At 42.7% G+C, this 20876-nt stretch overlaps 1 protein-coding gene, 1 long non-coding RNA gene and 1 pseudogene across 2 annotated transcripts; 1 reads left to right on the top strand and 2 right to left on the bottom strand.

Annotated features, from left to right (window-relative positions):
* Nucleotides 1-1108: 1108 nt before the first annotated feature.
* LOC131923286 (uncharacterized) lies at nucleotides 1109-11115 on the bottom strand. Its single transcript, XR_009382562.1, has 5 exons — nucleotides 10417-11115; nucleotides 8847-9002; nucleotides 7014-7136; nucleotides 1870-2049; nucleotides 1109-1247 (listed from the first exon to the last, which is right to left on the bottom strand). It is a non-coding gene; the product is annotated as an uncharacterized LOC131923286 (long non-coding RNA).
* Nucleotides 10851-19976, top strand: LOC131923285 (myosin regulatory light polypeptide 9). Its single transcript, XM_059278265.1, has 4 exons — nucleotides 10851-10982; nucleotides 16579-16777; nucleotides 17424-17585; nucleotides 19472-19976. Exons 2-4 carry the CDS (start codon nucleotides 16594-16596, stop codon nucleotides 19642-19644), a joined length of 519 nt encoding a protein of 172 aa, XP_059134248.1. The 5' UTR covers nucleotides 10851-10982; nucleotides 16579-16593; the 3' UTR covers nucleotides 19645-19976.
* Nucleotides 14016-16595, bottom strand: LOC131923649 (large ribosomal subunit protein eL28-like; annotated as a pseudogene).
* Nucleotides 19977-20876: the final 900 nt, after the last annotated feature.

Here is a 20876-nt window from a genome sequence, read left to right as displayed (position 1 = left end):
GTATGTTAGAAAATACCTTAAAGCCATTTAAAATTTTGATATTCTCTCCAACAAAAGCACAGGATTCCATTCTGCTTACTATGTTTATGCTTACCTGTGACATGTCTGCAATCGGTCACCATATATATATTATAAGAGATTATTCCTGGGGTTGGTCTCGAACTTGATCTGTAGTCCAGGCAGGACTTGAATTTGCAATTGTCTGTGTTCAGCCTCCTGGGTGCCTGGGGTTCTAAGCCTGCACCACCAGATGTGGCTCTCAGTTTCTGCATTTTATTTTCCAGCTGTATTTCATTTTAAAAAGATGTCTTTCATCATGTTTATGACACTCGGGGAAAAGAGGTGTTGAGCTTCATAGTTTCAAATTTTTACCTTTACAATTTTTCATCCATTGGCCAATTTTCTGTGTTGCAGGAATCTTAATTGGTCTTTTAACAAAACCCAGAGCCAGATATTGGGGTAAATGCTGAAAGATCAGAGGCAACAAGCCACAGCCACTTCTCACCTCACCAACTCCTCAGTCTAAAGGGGATGATCCTGTCTCCAGAATCCTCAGACTGAATGCCCCTGAGTCCTCAGCCAAAAGGACTGAGCTCCTGTCTCCCCCTTATATACCTTACATGCCTTTCTCTGTCCAGCCATATAACTTCCTGTCGCAACCTTCCTAGTTCTGGGATTAATGGTGTGTGTGCTTCCCAAATACTGGGAGCAAAGGTATGAGATCCCGAGTGCTGGGATTAGTGTGTGTGCCACCACTGCCTGGCTCTGTTTCTCCTTTAAACTGGATTAATCTCATGTAGTCCAGGGTTGCTTTGAACTCATGGAGATCCAGACGGATCTCTGCCTCCCAAGTGCTAAGATTAAAAGTTTGTGCTACCACTGCCTGGCCTCTATGTTTAATCTAGTGGCTGCCTCTGTCCTCTGATCTTCAGGCAAATATTATTTGTACAAATAAAATATCACCACATTTCTGTTTTTAAACTTAGTAGCATCTGGTTTGGAGGAATCTTGCTAATTTATAATACTGTAAGGTTATGCTAAGACACGATCTTTCATGAGGCATTTTATATGAAATTATTATAAAACAGAATTACTATAAGAATTAATGTAGTGGTGCTAAGTATTTTCTTTATTGTCCTCTTTTGCCTTGGATAATACTTTTTATTAAGCCTATCTATCCAAACAATAGCTAACCTACCTAAGGCTAATCTGGCCATCTGTGCAGCTGAGGAAATTTCACGTTGGACCTAGGAGACCGAAAGAAATTTGATGGCATTCAATGTGGTGGAGTTTCAAACAGCACTACTCTCATCATTTAACTACTCCCTAAAGTGTCCTGTGTCTTCTCTACTGCTTTTGCCCCACTCTTTCTTAGAGATCGACTTATTTATTTTAAGAATGAGTGCTCTGTCTGCACATACAACTTTATGCCAGAAGAGGGCATCAGATCTCACTACAGATAGCTGTGAGCTAACCATGTGGTTGGTTGCTGGGAACTGAACTCGGGACCTCTGGAAGAACAGCCAGTGCTCTTAACCACTGAGCCATCTCTCTAGCCCTTGCCCCCAATTTTTATAGTGCACAGCCTTAAAGTTTTTATTGTATTCAAATTACACACCTGCTATTCTGAAAGGCACTGGGAATACAAAGGAAGGAACTAAAACCTTCATATGGTTTTCTTCTTCCTCATCCAAGTAATGAGTGTAATGCACAGGTGGACAGTAAAGAATCCTGACCTAGGGAGGCCCTTCAGGTTAACCTCTGGGCCTATGGCTTTCAGGGGCTAGGAAATAGCACCAAGAATAGTGCTTTCCTAACTGGGTGCTCTGTAGCCAACACAAACGGGGGTGTTCTGTGTGAAATACTGACCAGTTACATAGATGAGAAATTTTGTCTGCCATTGCTTCTCTGGGAAATGAGAACTCAGCATAAATCCAGAGCATATCTACAGATGCTTGGCAATGTAGCTGTTTCCTAAAGTACGGATTTCAGTGGGGGTGAGCCTTGCTGGGGAGTTCCACAAGGTTCATACACTCTGTCTCTCTCTCTCTGGGAAAAAGAAAGAAATGAGTAAGTGTTACAGTTTAGATAAGTGTTCCCCAAAGACCCATCTGTTAAAGGCTTGGTCTCCTGGCTCCTCCCACCCCTCTGAAGCCAACCCCCTGCATCTCTATTTGCCTACAGTCACACTGCTGTCTAATTTCCTCGGCCTCCATGTTCTACTCTAAAAAACTCTGTGACACTGGTCCCAATGGGACAATGCAGGATAATCTCCCGAATTTAAGGCCAGCTCATTAGCAACCTTAATTTCATTGTCTACCTTAATTCTCTTTGCAATGTAACCAAACAGATAAAGATTCTAGGAATTTGGATATGGATATCTTTGAGGGACCGTTATTCTGTCTACTAGGCACAGGATGCATTATAGCATTCTTACTGATGGGAATAATCCAATAGAAAAAAGAACTGGATATTGCAGAAGAGGGCAGAACCACTAGTGTGACATAAGCAAGGAAACAGAGAAATGGGCTTTTTAGGATCAAGGATCAATTTCCCCTAGTTATCAACAGAAGGATCCTGGAGCAGATGTTGGGCAGTAGATAATAAAGTGGTTATTTTTTCAGTGACCTACAAGCAAGATCAGCAACTGTGAGTAACAATGGGGCAGAAGTGAAGATGGGCAGAGAATACGGCTCAGTAAGTGCTTACATGGCAAGCATGGGGACTGGAGTTTGATCCCAAGAACCCATGTTTTAAAATAAATAAATAAATAAATAAATAAATAAATAAATAAATAAATAAATAAAGCCAAGCATGGTGGTGAGAGTCAGAAATGGGCAGATCCTTGGGGTTTGGGCTTTGCTGGCCAACCAGCCTAGACTACCTAGAAGATTCCAGGCCAGTAAGACACCTATCTCGGCCGGGCGGTGGTGGCGCACGCCTTTAATCCCAGCACTTGGGAGGCAGAGCCAGGCGGATCTCTATGAGTTCGAGGCCAGCCTGGGCTACCAAGTGAGTCCCAGGAAAGGCGCAAAGCTACACAGAGAAACCCTGTCTCAAAAAAAAAAAAAAAAAAAAAAGACACCTATCTCAAAAATAAAGTACATGAGGAACAATATCTGAGGTTTCCCTCTAGCCTCTACATGTACACACATACATGTGTATGTTTATATGCACACATGTATGCACGCATGCCACACACACACACACACACACACACACACACATACACACACACACACACAGAGGAGATACATTATAAACCTGACACCTAAGAGAAAAGAGCATGACAGTGCTAGAGACACATAAGAAGCATCAAGGACCCACTTGAAGACTGTGATCATTGCCTTAGAATATGATCACTCACTCAATCTATGTCTTCCAGTCAAGCAGACAAAGAAATCTGCCATGTTAATGAGTCAGGGTAAGCTCTATCACTTGAAATTTCGGGCCTCAATACAAACAAAGTTGTGTACTGACAAAGTTGCATGAATTTCTCCCTTAATCCTCACAAAAACTGAAAAATTAGATTACATTAATATTATCCTGGCGTTTTTCAGATAAGGAAACTAAAGGGGTTGCTAAAGTAAGCCTACACTATAGTTCTGGTTTTATGTATTAATTTAAAAGGGAGTTAAAACTCATAGTTGCATCATAAAATCAACTCAATAAATACAATCTGAACAATACATTTATTCATTATCAGTTAGAATCAATTATGTCAAGGTAACATTTTTGAAATAGCTTGTGATAGTAGGAATCTTTCTAACAACTGGGGCGGCCTGTCTTTAACTATTAGAGCTAGGTACAATTATCATGGTAATTGTTACTGTTCTTTTGGTATGTTTCATCTATATTCTGTCTTGCGTATTGCTTAGTATTCTAATTTTTCTAGGCTTTACTTACTTAGTTTTACTACCACAGAGCTAAGGGTTTAGCTCAGTGGTAAAATGCTTACTGAATATGTACAAGGCCCTAGGTTTGAGATCAGAAGTGAAAAAAAAATAGTTAGCATAGAGTAAGTTTATTCAAATATCCTTAATTCAATTCCACATTTCATTTTTTTCTTTCTTTCTTTTTTGGAGACAGTCCTCAAACTAGTAGCTGAAGATGACTGGATAGTCGGGCCTCCTCCTCCCAAGTGCACAGATTACAGGCATACACTGCCACTCTGGGTTTATATAGTGCAGAGGATTAAGCTCAGGGCTTTGTGCTAGCAAGCACTCTACCAACTGTACTACGTGCCCAGCCTGAATCCCACATTGCTTTTACCTTCTTTATCATTCCTCAACTTAAAAATAATTTTGATTAAAATCATTATATGAATGTATGAGAATTTCTAAGATTTAATGAAAATATTACATTGAAAATAATTTTGGGAGCTAGAGAGATGGCTCAGAGATTGGGAGCACCGGCTGCTCTTCCAAAGGTCCTGATTTCAATTCCCAGCAACTACATGGTGGCTCACAACCGTTTACAATGAGATCTGGTGCCCTCTTCTGGCCTGCAGGCATACATGCAGGCAGAACACTGTATACATAATAAATAAATCTTAAACAAAAGAAAATAAGCCGGCGGTGGTAGGGCACGCCTTTAATCCTAGCACTTGGGAGGCAGAGGAAGGCAGATCTATGTGAGTTCAAGGCCAGCCTGGTCTACAAAGTGAATTCCAGGAAAGGTGCAAAGCTATACAGAGAAACCCTGTCTTGAAAAAACAAAACAAAACAAAAACAACAACAACGAAGAAATTATTAAAAAAAAAGAAAATAATTCTTGGGGCTGGAGAGATGACTAAGTAGTTAAGAACACGTGTTGGCCGGGCGGTGGTGGCACACGCCTTTAATCCCAGCACTCGGGAGGCAGAGCCAGGCGGATCTCTGTGAGTTCGAGGCCAGCCTGGACTACCAAGTGAGTTCCAGGAAAGGCGCAAAGCTACACAGAGAAACCCTGTCTCGAAAAACCAAAAAAAAAAAAAAAAAAAAAAAAAAAAAGAACACGTGTTGCTTTTGTAGTGGACCCGGTATCAGTTCCCAGCACCCACATGGTGGCTTACAGTTATCCATAGCTCCAGTTCCAGGGGATCCAATACCCTCTTCTGACCTCCAAGGGCACATGTTACACATAAATACATGCAAGCAAAACACTCATACATAAAATAAACTAAATATATATATATATATATATATATATATATATATATATATATATATTGGTTTTTCAAGACAGGGTTTCTCTGTGTAGCTTTGCACCTTTCCTGGAACTCACTCTGTAGCCCAGGCTGGCCTCAAACTCACAAAGATTCACCTGCCTCTGCCTCCTGAGTGCTGAGATTAAAGGCATGTGCCACCACCACCCGGCTAATATAAAACGTTTTTAAGAAAAAAAAATAATACTGACTAAAATTAGAAACCAGAAATTCTTCATTTCTGTTGACTTTTCTATGCACTTCTAAAGCACGATTTGTAGTCCATTTGTCGCTCTGGTGCTCTAAATTTAATTATCAGACAGACTTATTTAAACATCCTCTTCATTGAAAAGACAAGAGCTCCTCCTGCTGTTTTCCTAGACTAACAGGTTAATGCCCATTGTTTCATCATACAGATCTCACCTGCAAAGAATTAGAATTTATGTTGTTAAAACCAGAAGGACAGAGCTGGAGATGTGGCTGAGTTTGTATCGTGCTGGTCTAGTGTGCATGAAGCCCTCACTAGGATTCCCAGAGTGGGACAGAAACAGGCATATGGCACATGCTGTAACTAACCCCAGCACTTGGGAGGTAGAGGCAGGAGGATGAGGAGTTCAAGGTCATTCTCGGCTACTTACAGAATTTAAATCCAGCCTGGGACTACATGAGACCATATCTCAAAGTACAAACAAACACGAATGTAAGCCCTTATTTCTCAACATTCAATAGTTTCTTACATGCAACAAAAATCAAAAGTGATCAAGCCAATGAGATAGCTAAGTGGGAAACGGTGCTTGCCACGGAGCCCGCCGACTGAAATTTCATCACTGAGACCCACGTGGTAAAAGACGAGACCTGAGTCCCACACGGACACGGACACACACACACACCGTTTTTTACAAAGAAATAGAAAACATGGATTTTTCAATTGCGCTACTAACGAGCTATCTGCACTCAAATTAGTAGCCAATTATCGAAGATCTGCTGGTGTTCACAGTTGGATATTATATGCGGAGAGAGGGATGAATTTGCCTCATGCTTCTTTCTCTCCTACCCCTGGGAAACCAAAGACATAAGTTATACTTTTGGCTTTTGGATGACTATTTGGATAACCTGTGCAAATAACTGAAGTATATTGGATTTCAGTTTATGTGAGAAAAGCAAATGGTAATGCAGGTCCCATGGGTCTCCTTCTTTCTCTTTAGCCCCGACCTCAGAAAAATAAATATCTTACTCTGAGGAAGGAGAAATAAATATTGTCATTTTTGTATTCATAGTACCCCCAAATAATTATTGTAATACTGGGCCCCCCAAATCATTAGTGTAGTGTTTTCTCAATCTTAGCCCTTTAGACAGCAATCTCTGACTTCTACTCCCTACATCCCAGTAGCAGCCCTCTGTTTATGACGATCCCAAATGTCTCCTGATGTTGCCAAGTGTTCCTTTAGAGCACTAGTTCTCAACAAGTGGGTCACAACCTCTCGGGGACTGGAATGGCCCTTTCACGGGGGTTGACTAAGACCATCAGAAAACCCAGATATTTACATTATGATTCATAATAGTAGCCAAATTACAGGTACAAAGTAGCAACTAAAATAATCTTTTGTTGGGGGTCACCACAACATGAGGAACTGTATTAAAGGGTCAAAGCATTAAGAAGGCAAAATCTACACTCCTTAACCCTGGCTGGCTATTGAGAACCACAGCATCAGTGGAAGACAACCTCACATTTTAGTGGGAGGTGAGCACTATTTCGAGAGAGGAACCCTAGGAGATAATAAATATTTAGAGACACCATAGGGTGAGGCCCTAATCAGTCAGTACTCACAGGAAGAGGAGGGAAAACTTCTCCCTGCCATGTAGAATAGGGCAAGGAGGAGGCCGTGTGTAAGCCATAAAGGTCTTCAGCAAGAAGTGAAGCAGTCAGTTCCTTAATCTTGGACTTCTCAGCCTCCACAAAGTAGAAAACAAATTCTTGTTATTTAACAATATAAAAAAAAATATATATATATATATAACAAATTCTTGATATATATATATATATATATATATATATATATATATATATATATATATATGGCAGCCATGTGAATTAATACAGATTTTTAATAGGACATCTTGCAAAACATCACAGATATATATTGCTTAATGATACACATTTCTTTTTAATTTTTATTGAATTTACTTATTTTGTGGGTGTCAATGGACAGTTTTGGAAGTTGGTGTTCACCTGGCACAGCTCTCCCAGCTGAGAAAGTCACATTCCTGCCTCCCCAAACCCTGCTCTCTCAGAGAAACTGCCAAAAGTCGAGGTCTACCCAGTTTGTCCTGTGCCTACGGTTTGCTCCACTCCTCCTCCAAACCCTGTCCTCTCAGAGAAACTGTGGAAAGCCCAGTTCCAGGGCAGTGGCCCCAGACCCCACTAGAAAGCTTACCATAGCACGAACCGGCCTTGGGGCATGTCATCACTCTGTGTCCCTAAGGGGTATTTAAACCACCCCCTTTAGAACGGCCATGTGATTTCTCTCCTGCCCCCCTCCCCCCACTTTCCTGAGAGTCACCCAGGACTGCTTTGCTCAGGTTAGACCTGGTCCTTTACTTTTTAATTGGGCTCAATTTGGCTTACTGCGTTGGTGGAGAGACTTAATATCGGGGCTCGGAAACCTTTCAGTTGTCCTCTCCTTCTGCCATGTAGGTCCCAGGGATTGGATTTAGGTCATCAGACTTGGTGGCAGGCTGAGCCATCTTGCCAGCCCTGGTATAAATTTCCTACTACAAGTTTCAGTTAAAAGTTTGAAAGCCAGCCGGGTGGTGGTGGTGCCTCCACTCTGGAGGCAGAGCCAGGTGGATCTCTGTGAGTTCAAGGCCAGCCTGGTCTAAGATCCAGGACAGGCACCAAAACTACACAGAGAAACCGTGTCTCGAAAAGACAAAAAAACAACAACGAAAAAGTTTGAAAGCCACTAGAAGCAGAGTGGACGGCCCAGTGGGTAAAAGCACTTGCTGTGTGTGCCTGTAACTCCAACACCGAGGGGCAGACACAGGAGGATTCCACGGGCTCACTGGCCAGCCAGCTTAGTAGAAACTGGGAGCTTCTGGTTCAGTGAAAGACAGTGCCAGAATAAGACACCTGAAGAAGACATTTGACATCTTGTTCTGGCTTCCACATGCTCATGCAGGGTGTGTGTACCTACACAATGAGTTATATGCACCACACAGTCACACACACACACACACACACACACACACACACACACACACTTTAAGCCACTCTTCTGTACATAGAAAAATCTTCTTAAGTCATAAGTGAGGGGCTGGAGAGATAGCCCAGCAGTTAAGAATGCTGGCTACTCTTCCAGAAATCCAAAGTTCAATTCCCACCACCCACAGGATAACTGTTGTCCTATGGGATCCGATGCCCTCTTCTGGTGTGCAGATGTACATGCAGACAAAACATCCATATGCACAAAATAAAATCGTCAAGAAAAACAAAATTATAAATGACTTCATTTAATCAGAAAGCCCTGTAAGGCAGGCTGGAGAGAGATTAGAAAAATGAGGTCAACCGAGCGACTTGCTCTCAGAGGTACGCAGCAGCTGCTTGAAGGAAAGATATGGAGCAGAACCCCGATTGTCAAACTTGGAGTGAGAAGGTTCTCACCTGCTGCTTTAGGAAGAGCTCTTCTACGTTCCAAAAGAACAGGGACGTCAAATAGCATCAGAGGCCTTCGGTAGTGGGCCTAATCATTAGAATTTCATATCAGGACATTAGGTAGAGTAGTAAAACTTCAATTAATTTTTCCACATTGACTTGATTCTGTGGAAATGAATAAAGGGTGAACAGAAACCAACTTTCACTCAGCCAGGTTCTTTGCCCCTCCAGACAAACTGGACATCGTTTTCTCCTTTCCTCCACTAACCCCTAGAATCAGTCCAGGTACCCCCTGGGAACATCTTCCACTGGTCCCCAGGTGGGTCTATCTGCTCTTCCGTCCGTCACCTGTTCCATATTTGTTCCCTCTAATTCTCCACCCTTTCTGTTCCATCCCACAACCCCATCCCAGAGGCGGCAACTGTTCGTTTTTAAAACGGGCAAACCACAGCCCCCACCACAGTGTTGAACAGTTTAATAATTGTTGGGCTGATTTGACAGGACACAATGGGAATTCCTCCAGAAGCAACAACGTGCTGTTTTCCAGGTGAAGGGGGAAACTGAACTGCCCATTTCCTCCTCATTATCTCAGGGGTTTTGGTTTTCCCCTGAAGGACAGCCAGCCCAGAATGCCTGAGCTTCCCAGTGTGACAGGCCAGGTGTTAGTGTGCGGCTGCCTTGCAAGTCACACTCCAAGAACCCACCACTGTCTCTGACCCCTCAGCCCTCCTGAGTTTGTCCTGTCCACAGCCTGCCACCAGCTGTGTCCCCAACCTTCCCCAAAAGTCATGTTGGACCCCCTTAAGACCTTGACGTCCCATAACCTGTTCTTGAAGACTTTAATTCAGGGAGCTGGAGACGAATTACCCAATTCTTTGTATTTTTAGTTAGCACTGCAAGTGATTCATATTACCAAAGAAGGGAGGGGAATCTTGTTTGTCACCTATAGGGTTAGGGCAACGTTTTTCTTCAGTGGCTTTACCTCTGAGTTAACTTTAAACCCTATCAATGCGCGTTCCATGAAGGAAAACAGCTGGTCTTAGGGACATTGAACACGTATCATTCAGAACAAGCGCCTTCGTTTTCGTGGGTCAAGGGACAGAGCTTTGAAGATGAAGCTGGAACTCTTAGAACTGCTCTGGTCTCACCAGGATCGTGATCTCGAGATGACCACCAACAATATACAGCCTTCGCCTGATTCCGGAGAGGGCCGAAGGGATCAAGGAGGCTTTTTCCTTTAACAATTGTTGGCAGCTGACTCACCAAGGAGACCTGGGGGGTAAATGGGTCCAGCACTTTAGTCCTATTTCACCAGGTCACCCTGGAGCGATGGGTGGAGCAGGAGTCACCATCAGGGTAAAGGGGACTGACTCTGGTAGGAAGTTCCAGGGAACGTTTCTGGGAGAGGGAGCAATCGAATTCATGAACTCTAAACCGAACCAGGGAGACCCTGGGGCCCTGAACGTTCACTGTTTCCTCCCACGTGGAAAGAGTGAGGTACTCCATAAAAGGCCACTTCGTAACTTTTCAAACCGCTCGCACACGCCCTCCGGCGCTGAGCGGACCCGGAGGTGCTGACCTCGACGCTGATGCACACCAACTTCCTGCACAGGCGCACTCCAGCCGGACGGGGACGCCGGGCGCTCGGGGGCGGAGCCAATGCCAGTCACCGGAGGCCCGCGGCAACTCTCTCCGCGATTTCCCTACATGGAAATTGGGCCCCGGGTCCCCGCCTCTCTCCCAGCTCTGGAATGCGGGCAAAGGAAAGCTACGGGACGGACGCAACCATCTGCTGTAAAGAAAGGGGGGGAAGCAGGATCACAATTCCAGAAGGGACGCAAAAAATGACCAAGAGTCAGTCCTTAGAACAAGAGATCCTCTACACGACCTTTTCTGTTCTAAGTTCCTCGCTCTGGACTCCCCATCGGCGCCCTGCGCGCTCCAACTGCTCGGACATCTTCCCCGAGGTCCCCTCCGGTCAGCGCTGGCCCACGGAGGCGGCGGAGAATGGTGGCTAGGCTTACTTCCGGTTTGCTGGCGGGAGGCCGGAAGTGGCCGTTCTCGGGCGGCTGGAGAGTTGTTAAGTTGGTGGGAGCGGTCGGCGGGGCTTCGCGGAGACACCCTTTCTTCTCGCGGCTGAGCAGGGTGAGTGGGGCTGGCCGCGGGGCGTGTGTGGCCCGTCCTGAGAGGGTGTCCCCCGCGGGGCGGCGGTGAGCGCGGGGCCGCGGGGCGGGGAACGCACCTGGGCAGGTGTGTCTGCGCGATCGCGGGCTGAGAGCCCAGGCTGGCGGCCGTGGGTTCGAAAGCCGCGGGACTGGCTAGGGCGGGCTGGGGCGGCCGGGAAGCAGACTTTGTTCTGTTTGCCAAACTTGGAGCTTGGAAAATAAATGTTGCTTAGTTCGCTGGCGCCGCACGCCTGGGCGACTGCCGGCCCGCGAAACCAGAGCCCTGCAGGAGCTGACGCGGGAACTATGTTGGGTTGCTAACGTCAACTTGCCAGATTGGAGAGAGTTTGCAGATAAAACTGTAGCACAGCCCCCTCTCTGCAGCTGTTGTTGCCGCTGTGCGGCTGCGTGCAGTAGGAAGAACCCATTCAAATTGGCGGCTCAGGGTGCGCTCCTCTAATCAGAACTTTTCAAGTGATCCATGAACAGGGAGGAGATTGGGGTTTTTCATTTGCTTCTCGAGGGGACTAAGTCGACTTTACACAGGAGTGTTTTTAGTTAGAGTCGTTCAGTAGGTGCATAAAATATATTATTGGATCTTTAGAGAGATCGATCTTAAGATTTTTAACTTCTTAAAATGCAAAAGTTGTATCAAAAGGTGAAGAAAGCAAATCTTTACAAAAATTGGTGGTATTTTCTTTTTGTGGATGGCCCTTGATGAGGATTAAATAGAAAAGCATTTTATCTTCAAAAGTGAGGCGTAGTTGACAAGTCATCCTGGCAACTAATTGACTTTTTAAAAGGTGTTCAGAACTCTTGGGTGTGGCTGTCTGGGAGATCTGACTCTCAACCGGAAGTGTGCCTAAGAAATGAAAACTTTCTTGGGACTGAAACACCAACTTGAAAATAACCCTTTCAAAAACTGAATTTGCAGCCCCCCCACACACACATACACAAATCTCATCATGGAAAAAAAATGGCACTGATTAAATGTGACAGATTTGAGCTGAGTTCAAAGCAGGCCAAATACCTAGGTGTTAGCACCCTACGAGGTTCTGAGATGGGAGTTTTCTAAAGGATATATTTCCCAGTTTTAAGAGTTTTTCGTTAGGTGGTATTTCCTAAGTATACTTAGTTTAGATGTTCTGTTAAAGAATTTTTATCTTTTACATGTTTTACCAGTTTAGGAGTGTGAGATTCTACTATTTTAACTTAGGCAGTCTCATGTATAAAGTATGGATTGGTCCTTCTTTATATGTTTCATAGGCTGCTTTGTTGTTATTTTAGATAGAGTTTAATTGTAGCCTATCCTGGCCTAAAACTTGAGACAGTCTTTCCTGCTTCAAGTGCTAGGATTATATTCCCAGTTATGAACCGCCACACCCAGCCTTAGCTTTTTCAAAACTTAAGATACTGTAGTTTCTATAAACTCTACATTTCTAAAGATTCTGAAAATCCCCTTTGCCCTTGGTATGTGTAGAAAGCCTCTCTGAGGATGTTTTTTGTTTTCCCCGGGTCATAGTCTGACATCTTCCTTGAGCGTGAGGCTCCCATCTTAGCAAACTGCTAACACACCAGATTGCTTGGGCTGGGGGTGTGGCTCCGCAGTAGAGTGCTTAGCTAACGAGTGAGGCCCTAGGCTCAATCCCCAGAACTGCAGAACAAACAATCCACACCATCCAAGTCATTGCTGCAGCGCTGTCTCAGCTTAAAACAAGGTTATGCTCTTACATCCCTAAACAGAGAGCATCCTGACCACCTTTGACTGTCCTTCCTTCTCTTCCTGATGCTTTGAAACCCTCATGTGTTTGCCAGAAGGCCAGTCTGCAAATCTTCCTGCTTTCCAAGTTTCACCTCAAAGATCTTTCACAAGGGCTTCCAAAGTGATCTCAGGTGATCCTCCCATGCACCCTTAATAAAAAAATAGTTACAACGATTATAAAATATTTGCAATTTCACTTTGCTCTAACTTTTTAAACTAACATGAGAATTATGCTTTACAGCTTCACTTTTTTGAGATAGTTGAATGGTGTCTTAAAACCACAGCAAAGAGAAATCTACCACTGTCAAACATGATCTCTTTGATATCACAGCATCCTTGTGATCCCTTTACCTAAGTTTATTCCAGCCATGTTTGTAGTTTGGTATGAAGAGATAAACAACTTCTGTTGTTTTGTATAGATGTGTAGCTGACCATCCCACAGCTGTGAAGCTCCAAGTTTCTGTGTTGGGAGATAAACTCTTGAATCCATCTCATCTGCTTGAAAAAGTTGAGGGCCGGGGAGTAACTTACTCAACATTACGTTATCAGATTTGGACAGAATTAACTCTTTGAATTAAGATGAACATCTGACTCTTGGTTGTAAAGATAGTTTAGAATTTCCAAGTGATAATGCATTGGGTTATTTAGTCTCCTCTCCCATCTTGTAGAAATAAGTGAACAATTCTGAACTCTCAGGGTTTGATAATTGTATGCCACCTGATGAGTCGTTTTTCTTTCTTTCTTTCTTCTTTTTTTGGAGACAGGGTCTCACTATGTATCTTTGGCTGTCCTGAAACTCACAGAGATCCATCTGTCTCTGCCTCCTGTTGTTGGGATTAAAGGCATTCACCACCATTCCCAGCTTCATTATGTCATTTTTGTGCATTGTTTTAACTTGAGCGTCATACCTCTGGAATGGGAAGTATGTAGCTCATTTCGTAAGTTGAACTAATCAATGCATTTCTTTATAGTTAGTTGCCTTTCCAACTATATTTTAACTTCTTTAAGATAGGTCAGATATGTGCTTTACATTTTAACTTTTGACTAGTGTTCAATGCTAGTAACATTTGATGTACGTTAATATAATTAGCTGGTCCTAATACAGTCATTTGAATTAAGCATGGGATGGGCTAAAGTTCTGGGTGAAGTTATTGTTAATGCTAAATAAAACACCAAGAAAAAAAAATCTTTTCTCCTGTTTTGTAATGCATTTACTAATTTTTGTTGTGTGTGTGTGTGTGGTTGAAAAAGTCAGTGGACTCTATTGTTTCTGGGGTGTGGGGCTCCGGAACTCTTGGTGGGATGGTCTGGGATGGTCCGTTTCCTCTTCACCACCACAGGCTTCTGGCTTCACAGGATGGCACTGGTCCTGCAGATGGCCACCATGTACAGATCAGGTCCATACTTGTTCTTTCGGATCATGTGCCTGAGACTGTTGATGGTGATCCTTAACTAAGAAGTGGCTGGTTTTCTCTGACCCATCTGCGTTTCATGACCCCTTTGCCTTCCACGGCGGGCTGCACTCCCACAGTATTGTTGGGAATCAGCCTGTTGTAACCGACCTTCAGGTTATTGGGCTTGGTGCTGTACGTCTGCTTATTCCTCTTAATCAGGAAACTGGAGCAGTTCCGAACCACCATCCATTGTAGATGGCAGACGTGGCAGCGCTCCTTTCCCTGTGGTGGCCAGAGACAAAAAGAGTGCATTTATTAATTTTTAAATTCATGGTTTAAATATTAGGAAATATATTCTTAAAAATTACATGTTACTTTTAACATGTTAAGCATTTTTATAAAGGAATTTTAAGAGTACCCCCATCAAATTTAGTTTTACATGAGATTTTTGTAGATTAAAAATTCACCTTTGTCACCCATTTGACCTGTGATTCTCATCAGTTCTTCTGTTCTTAAAATAACTGACATTCCTGTGTCATTGGGGGAAGGGAAACAATGCTGTCATACAAAACAGGCTATTTTTGAAGATGATTTTTGACTTGCAAAGGCATGTTATGCTTAAAATATTGAAGAGATATGAACTAGTAAGTATGTGTCACTCAGTGGTCTCAACTCTCACTGAAGTACTTGAGTGCATTTTAAGAGGCAGTAATAATAGTCTCTATAACACCTTGTCATTAACCATTTAGAGCAGGAGGGAAGAATACAACTGTGTAGTAAATGAGATATACAGCCTCCCAACTATATCAGAGTGAAAATGTGCATTCATGAACGCTTTCAATGGGTTATAAAAGACAGTCTCCTAAAGGATAAATAGAAGTAGGAAAATTGAGAATATATAATGTCTTTCTAAAGGCATTTTGCTGTACTGCCTAATGTGCTGTAGTAGATGAACTGGGTTTGTGACTGACCAGCTTTTTAAGAATTTCCTACTAAAATCTAAAACCAGATTGACATATAAAGTAATGTGAGCAGAGCTTTTCTGATTGTTTCCATAATTGTTTGTACTCTGTTGATGTGGTGTAATCAAGAATGTCAGAAATAGCTGCTTCTTTTTTTTTTTTTTTTTCACTCATAGGAAACATTCTAAGGGTCACTTTGGGTGCTGGAATCTAGGTAGCGGTTCATTCTTTGCAGTCCACAGGCTTATTTTTAGAGCAAGGGCATGGTGCTTTGCGCATCATGGCTAAATGTTGTTTTCAGAACGTAAGCTTTAAAATTGTTATCTTGGTCAGAGTGGAGTCAGTAGTGCCTGTTTTAGCCCTGCCGGGGGACTATAACTCAACAGTGACTTAGTCTTGCTGATCAGGACTTTGCAGGCTGTCATCTCCAACTCACCTCTGAAGAATGGTACGCTAGAATTTTATTATCTGATACCTATGGGGTTTTCCACTTCAAACATTTTATATTGTTTCAAAGTTGCATGTTCACAGGAAAAATATATTTTCATCTTATGTATTAGATGTTCTTTTAAGTTTTACAGGGATAAATTTACCAGAGAGCAAAGATAGTATCTGTGATTTTAAGGTGTTCTTTAAATGAAATTGCTTTACAACTTGTGTTCTGATTTCAAAAGAGAAGTCTTAGTTATATCCAGTGTTGAGTGCAGAACAGGTCTGTATAAAGTACAGTCTGTAAGACTTAACTCCTGGTGAATTAACTTCAGTTTCTATGCTTTTATGTTAGCCTTTCAGCAAAATGTTCTTGAACTACATTGAATCCAGAAATGAGAGTGCAATCTGTAATGTTTTCTGAATGGAAGAACAGCATTTGTCAGTAGAGATTGGGAGGGAGGCCTGTCCATTGGTCATTCTTTCTCTGATGGACTAGAACTACTATTTTAGGGGTGAGCTGCAAAAGGCTAGGCTTTTGAACATGAATTAGTACCTCCTAGCAACCCTGTAGTGCTAATGTATAAGAACTGTTACTGTTTCCCGTGTATCTAAGGTCCCTTCCCCCCCCCCCCCCCCCCCCCCACACACACACTCATAGATACATCCACCTCTCCTTGGTTTTTATTTTTCTTTTGTTGCTAGGTCCCATGGTAGCACTAGGGATATGCAGTCTTGATGTGCTGTGAGCTTTGACATGATGTTGGTTGGAATTGGAAATAAGTGATGGTCTTTTTATAAAAATCTTTCAACTTTAAGAGTAAGTGAACTCAAAACTCAAGACTAGTTTTTCCCTTTTAGTTTGATTGTTGGGGTGATAGTCCTGAATAGCTAGAAGTTTTTACCTGGTTATGTTTACCACTGACTGATATAAAGATGATTCCACTTATCTTTGTTAATCACTGTTATGATTCATACTTAGTAATCTCAGATACTGATTTTATTTCCCTTGAATTCTTTCTTAATTAGGATTTAACCATCACCATGTCGAGCAAAAGGGCAAAGACCAAGACCACCAAGAAGCGCCCTCAGCGCGCAACATCCAATGTGTTTGCCATGTTTGACCAGTCCCAGATCCAAGAGTTCAAAGAGGCCTTCAACATGATCGACCAGAACCGGGATGGCTTCATCGACAAGGAAGACTTGCACGACATGCTTGCTTCAATGGGTAATGTCCACTTACAATGTCGATGTATTGGGTAGAATTTCCTTCACGTTTTTCATGATTCTTAAAGCTCTATGAAGCCATCTAAGTGATTAATTTTGAAACAGTGTTTCCCACTGGGCAGACACCTGTACCTACCTCAGGGTTGGGCTGAAGGACTGTGTGTTCATGCGTGTTTGTGGGTGGGTGTTTGAGAAAGTGAGGGCTAAAGAGATGGCCGAGACTTAAGACTGCATACTGCTCTTGCAGAGGACTTGAGTTTGGTTCCCAGCACCTACATTCAGTAACTCACAACCACCTGTAACTCCATCTGCAGGGGGAGTCCTACTCCTTTGGATTCTGTGGGCACCTGCACGGATTTGCACATACCAGCACGTATATACATACATACATACATACATACACAATGAAAATAAATCCTTAAAAAGAGAAAGTGAAAGATCTTGATTAAAGGCAGTACTAATCCTTCTAGCATCTCACTGGAATATTATATACTTAACTATATGTCTCCAAACTTTCCCATAGTTTTGCTGTCATGAACCCAGATAGCAAACAATACAGCGGTTTCATTTCCTGCCAGAATGTTTACCGGGATTAATAGTTGGTATATTTCCTAATGTGATTACGAATATGGGCTCCTTTTGTTTAGGAAAAAATCCAACTGATGAATACCTGGATGCCATGATGAATGAGGCCCCGGGCCCCATCAACTTCACCATGTTCCTCACCATGTTTGGAGAGAAGTTGAATGGCACAGACCCGGAAGATGTCATCAGAAATGCCTTCGCTTGCTTTGACGAGGAAGCAACGGGTAAGTCAGGGGTAATGTAATCACAGAGTTGGTTTTTAGTTAGGTAACAAAATATACAGTACTTCAAATGTAGTGAATCAGCACTTTTTGAAGATTTTCTTTGCAGCTTGCTTTTGGTGCGCTCATCACTCACCTTACTCCTCCTCCCCTTAAGTATTAGTAGTTTTCAGAGGTTCGTTGGTTCCATTTGCAACATCTTTGGGAAACATATTTACGCTCTTATTTAAAGGTTAATTCCTCCAGGGTCCTGGCTGTCAGTACTGTGTTACATGAGTAACTGACCAGAGGAACCTGGTAAATTGCTACAGACCACAGCACAGCACAGTACTGTCTTGTGTTTGCCTGTCGGGTATCTGTCAACTCCAGAATTGTCTAATGTGTGATAAGCTGTGTAATTCAGGACAGGTTACTTTGGTACGGTTCTCTTTCTGTTTTTGATGAAACTGGCAATAATATGACCTGTCTCAAAGAGCTGTTGTGAGGATGAACTGGGGAAACGACATGGTGTCCTTAATGCCTAGCATGCTGCTTGCGTAGTTGACTGAGGAGAATGAAGTGCTAGGTGTGGTGTTGCAGGACTGGCCTGTAAGCCCAGCACTCAGAAGGCGGAGTCAGGAATCATGGGTTTGGGCTACCCAGTAAGAAGACTATATCCCAAAAAACAAACCATTAAAACAAAAAATGTTAACTATAGGAATGGCTGGTCCTTTGGCAAAAGTAGAAGGACAAGCATATTTTCTAAGGTTTCCACTTCGTGGCTCAGCCAGTATGTGTAGAGAGGGAAGGCACACCTCTGATTTCCTACATTACATAGGCTAGTTTAAATGCTGGTGGTTTTCAGGGCCAGCTGAGGGAAGCATGGTCTCCTCCTCACTCTAGCTTTCAAACTCCCCACAGAATGGCCATCTTCTGATTTTCATGTATGGCCCTCATCCACAAAAGAGGCACACATGAGCACATGTGAGTGTGATTTCGTAGACTTTCTCTTGGCTCCTCAAAAACAGTGAATCTTTCCTTTCCACGCACCAAGTTGTTTACTTGTGCCTGTCTCCTGACACATTCATGGTTGATTTATTTTACTTGTGTTAATTTATGTGCTAATCGAGTGAGTTGGCAGAAGATAATGATTTATTTCTACAAAGCTACACTTCTAAGATTTTAGGGATTTTTTGTTTGTTTGTTTGTTTGTTTGTTTGTTTGTTTTTCCAGACAGGGCTTCTCTGTGTAGCTTTGCGCCTTTCCTGGAACTCACTCTGTAGCCCAAGCTGGCCTCGAACTCACAGAGATCCGCCTGCCTATGCCTCCCGAGTGCTGGGATTAAAGGCGTGCGCCACCACTGCCCTGCTAGGAATCTCTTAAAAATGTAGGATTAAGGTTTCTTTTTTTATTTCTCATTTTGTTTGTTGAGCTCACTTTGTATGAAATACATTCTTAGTGTATTAGTTTCACATGCTAGGAAGTTGTCAGAGTCTTTTCTTTTTTTCTTTATGATTAAACCTGTTTCATTTATTTTCTACCTTAATATATTAAGGGTTCTTAGTCATTATGCATACAAGTTACTTGGGGAGCTCTTTAAAACTCCCAGTCCTAGAAAAGAAATCAGGGCTGAAACAGGGTCCTGCTTCTGTTCTGTAAGTAATTGCATTCTTTTCGGCAGGTGGGTTTTATGAAAATGATGTCAGGTAGCAGGTGATTGCTATTGACTTGTACAATAGGTATAGGCTCTTGCTGAACACCAAAAGGAAGGATGTGGGGTGGGCAGACAGAGCAGAGTAATGCCATTGAGCATCTGTTCGTCTCTGTACTAGGGTTGCCAGGGCTGGTGGAAATACACAGGCTGTGCAGTTGGGTATGGGTGTTCTGATCCTTGGTTCCTTATTCTCCAGGCACCATCCAGGAGGATTACCTGAGGGAGCTGCTGACCACCATGGGCGATCGGTTCACAGATGAGGAAGTGGATGAGCTGTACAGGGAGGCCCCCATTGACAAAAAGGGGAATTTCAACTACATCGAGTTCACACGCATCCTCAAGCACGGAGCAAAAGAAAAGGACGACTGAAGAGCTCCAGATTCCAGCCAAATGTTCCCTGTTGCCACTTGGGGTATTTCTGAGATCTTCCTCCTAGAACCTGTTACATGCCCTAGTTTACCGCTTTTCCCTTTCTTGTTTTGTATTTATATAATCTCAGCCTCTTTGGGCCACATGTACCTTTATAATCAGACTGGAAATGGGACTTTCTGTCATTATCCGACTAGAAAGTAAGGTCATTAACTTACAGGCAGTCTTGTCCCTCCTGTGTATAACTGCAGCCCACACAGAGTCAATATATTTTTTCAGAGAAAGTTATCCACTCAATTTTTTCTGAATGATAATTAAACTTTCTGATAAAATACTTAGTCGTTTAAACTTATTTCCTACGTGACTTTTAGTTTCACTTGCGTCTTTGAAAGCAGGGTAGATGAGGTAAATGTCGTTCCTATCCAGGCTTGCTCGGACCCCCTCCGGTGTTCCTTGTGTTTTTTAAAGCAGTCCCAGTTTCCTCTGCTCCTGTTTATTTCTCCCCTCCTAGGGAAATCAGATTTTAACTGCCCTATTTGGGTTTCCTTGACTTGGTCTTCAGTTTTGGAAATAATTCCTGCAGAATTGTGATCCCTTGAGTAGCTGAAAAGACTGGCGTTTTGACACTCTTGCTTTATCGCTTCCCACTTTTAACTTTGGTACATTACTTCCTGCCACCTAAAATAAGATCAGGCCACTGAATATACCACTTTTCACTTGTTCTGTTTAAAAACTATTTCAGCTTTAAAGGTTCTGTGGAATGCTTTTAACAAAGATTTCTGTGTTATATTTCCAGCTGTTGGAAATACACATAGAATTTTTTTTGTTATGTAGTTTTTCCTTATTATAGCAACCCCTATTGCAAGACCATGTTTGTTTATGCAGAGAGATTCATCATGAGCCCATGTATGAGTTTTAGACATTCCTGACCTACCCACAGTCAGAACAGCTGTGGCTGCATGCCTGGGAAAGTGAGGTCATTGTTTCGATCCTAAAAATAACTTCGGTTATTTGTGATAATTCAGAACTGTTGCTGAGTTAATTGGGGAAAACACTTGTTCTGTTTAGTTTTCTAATGTTTCAAAAATTCCCAAGTTAAAAGGGTTTGAAACATGGGGATTGGAGGGGGCTGCTTCAACAAGACTGTCCTTGAAGGAAACCATTACCTCATTTGATAAACAATTCCGGAATGCCTTTGAGCAGCAGGTTAGAGAGCCAGAGAGGAGAATGAG

The sequence above is a fragment of the Peromyscus eremicus genome, chromosome 13, assembly GCF_949786415.1.
Source record: "Peromyscus eremicus chromosome 13, PerEre_H2_v1, whole genome shotgun sequence".
NCBI lineage: Eukaryota > Metazoa > Chordata > Mammalia > Rodentia > Cricetidae > Peromyscus > Peromyscus eremicus.
This window is presented reverse-complemented; position numbering and strand designations above follow the sequence as displayed.

Excerpts from the sequence above, each read along its gene's own strand:
- LOC131923285 (XM_059278265.1), top strand. The coding sequence starts at position 16,594 with ATGTCGAGCAAAAGGGCAAAGACCAAGACCACCAAGAAGCGCCCTCAG. Across the intron at positions 16,778-17,423 it reads CGACATGCTTGCTTCAATGG|GAAAAAATCCAACTGATGAA; the intron begins GTAATGTCCACT and ends CCTTTTGTTTAG. Across the intron at positions 17,586-19,471 it reads CTTTGACGAGGAAGCAACGG|GCACCATCCAGGAGGATTAC; the intron begins GTAAGTCAGGGG and ends CTTATTCTCCAG.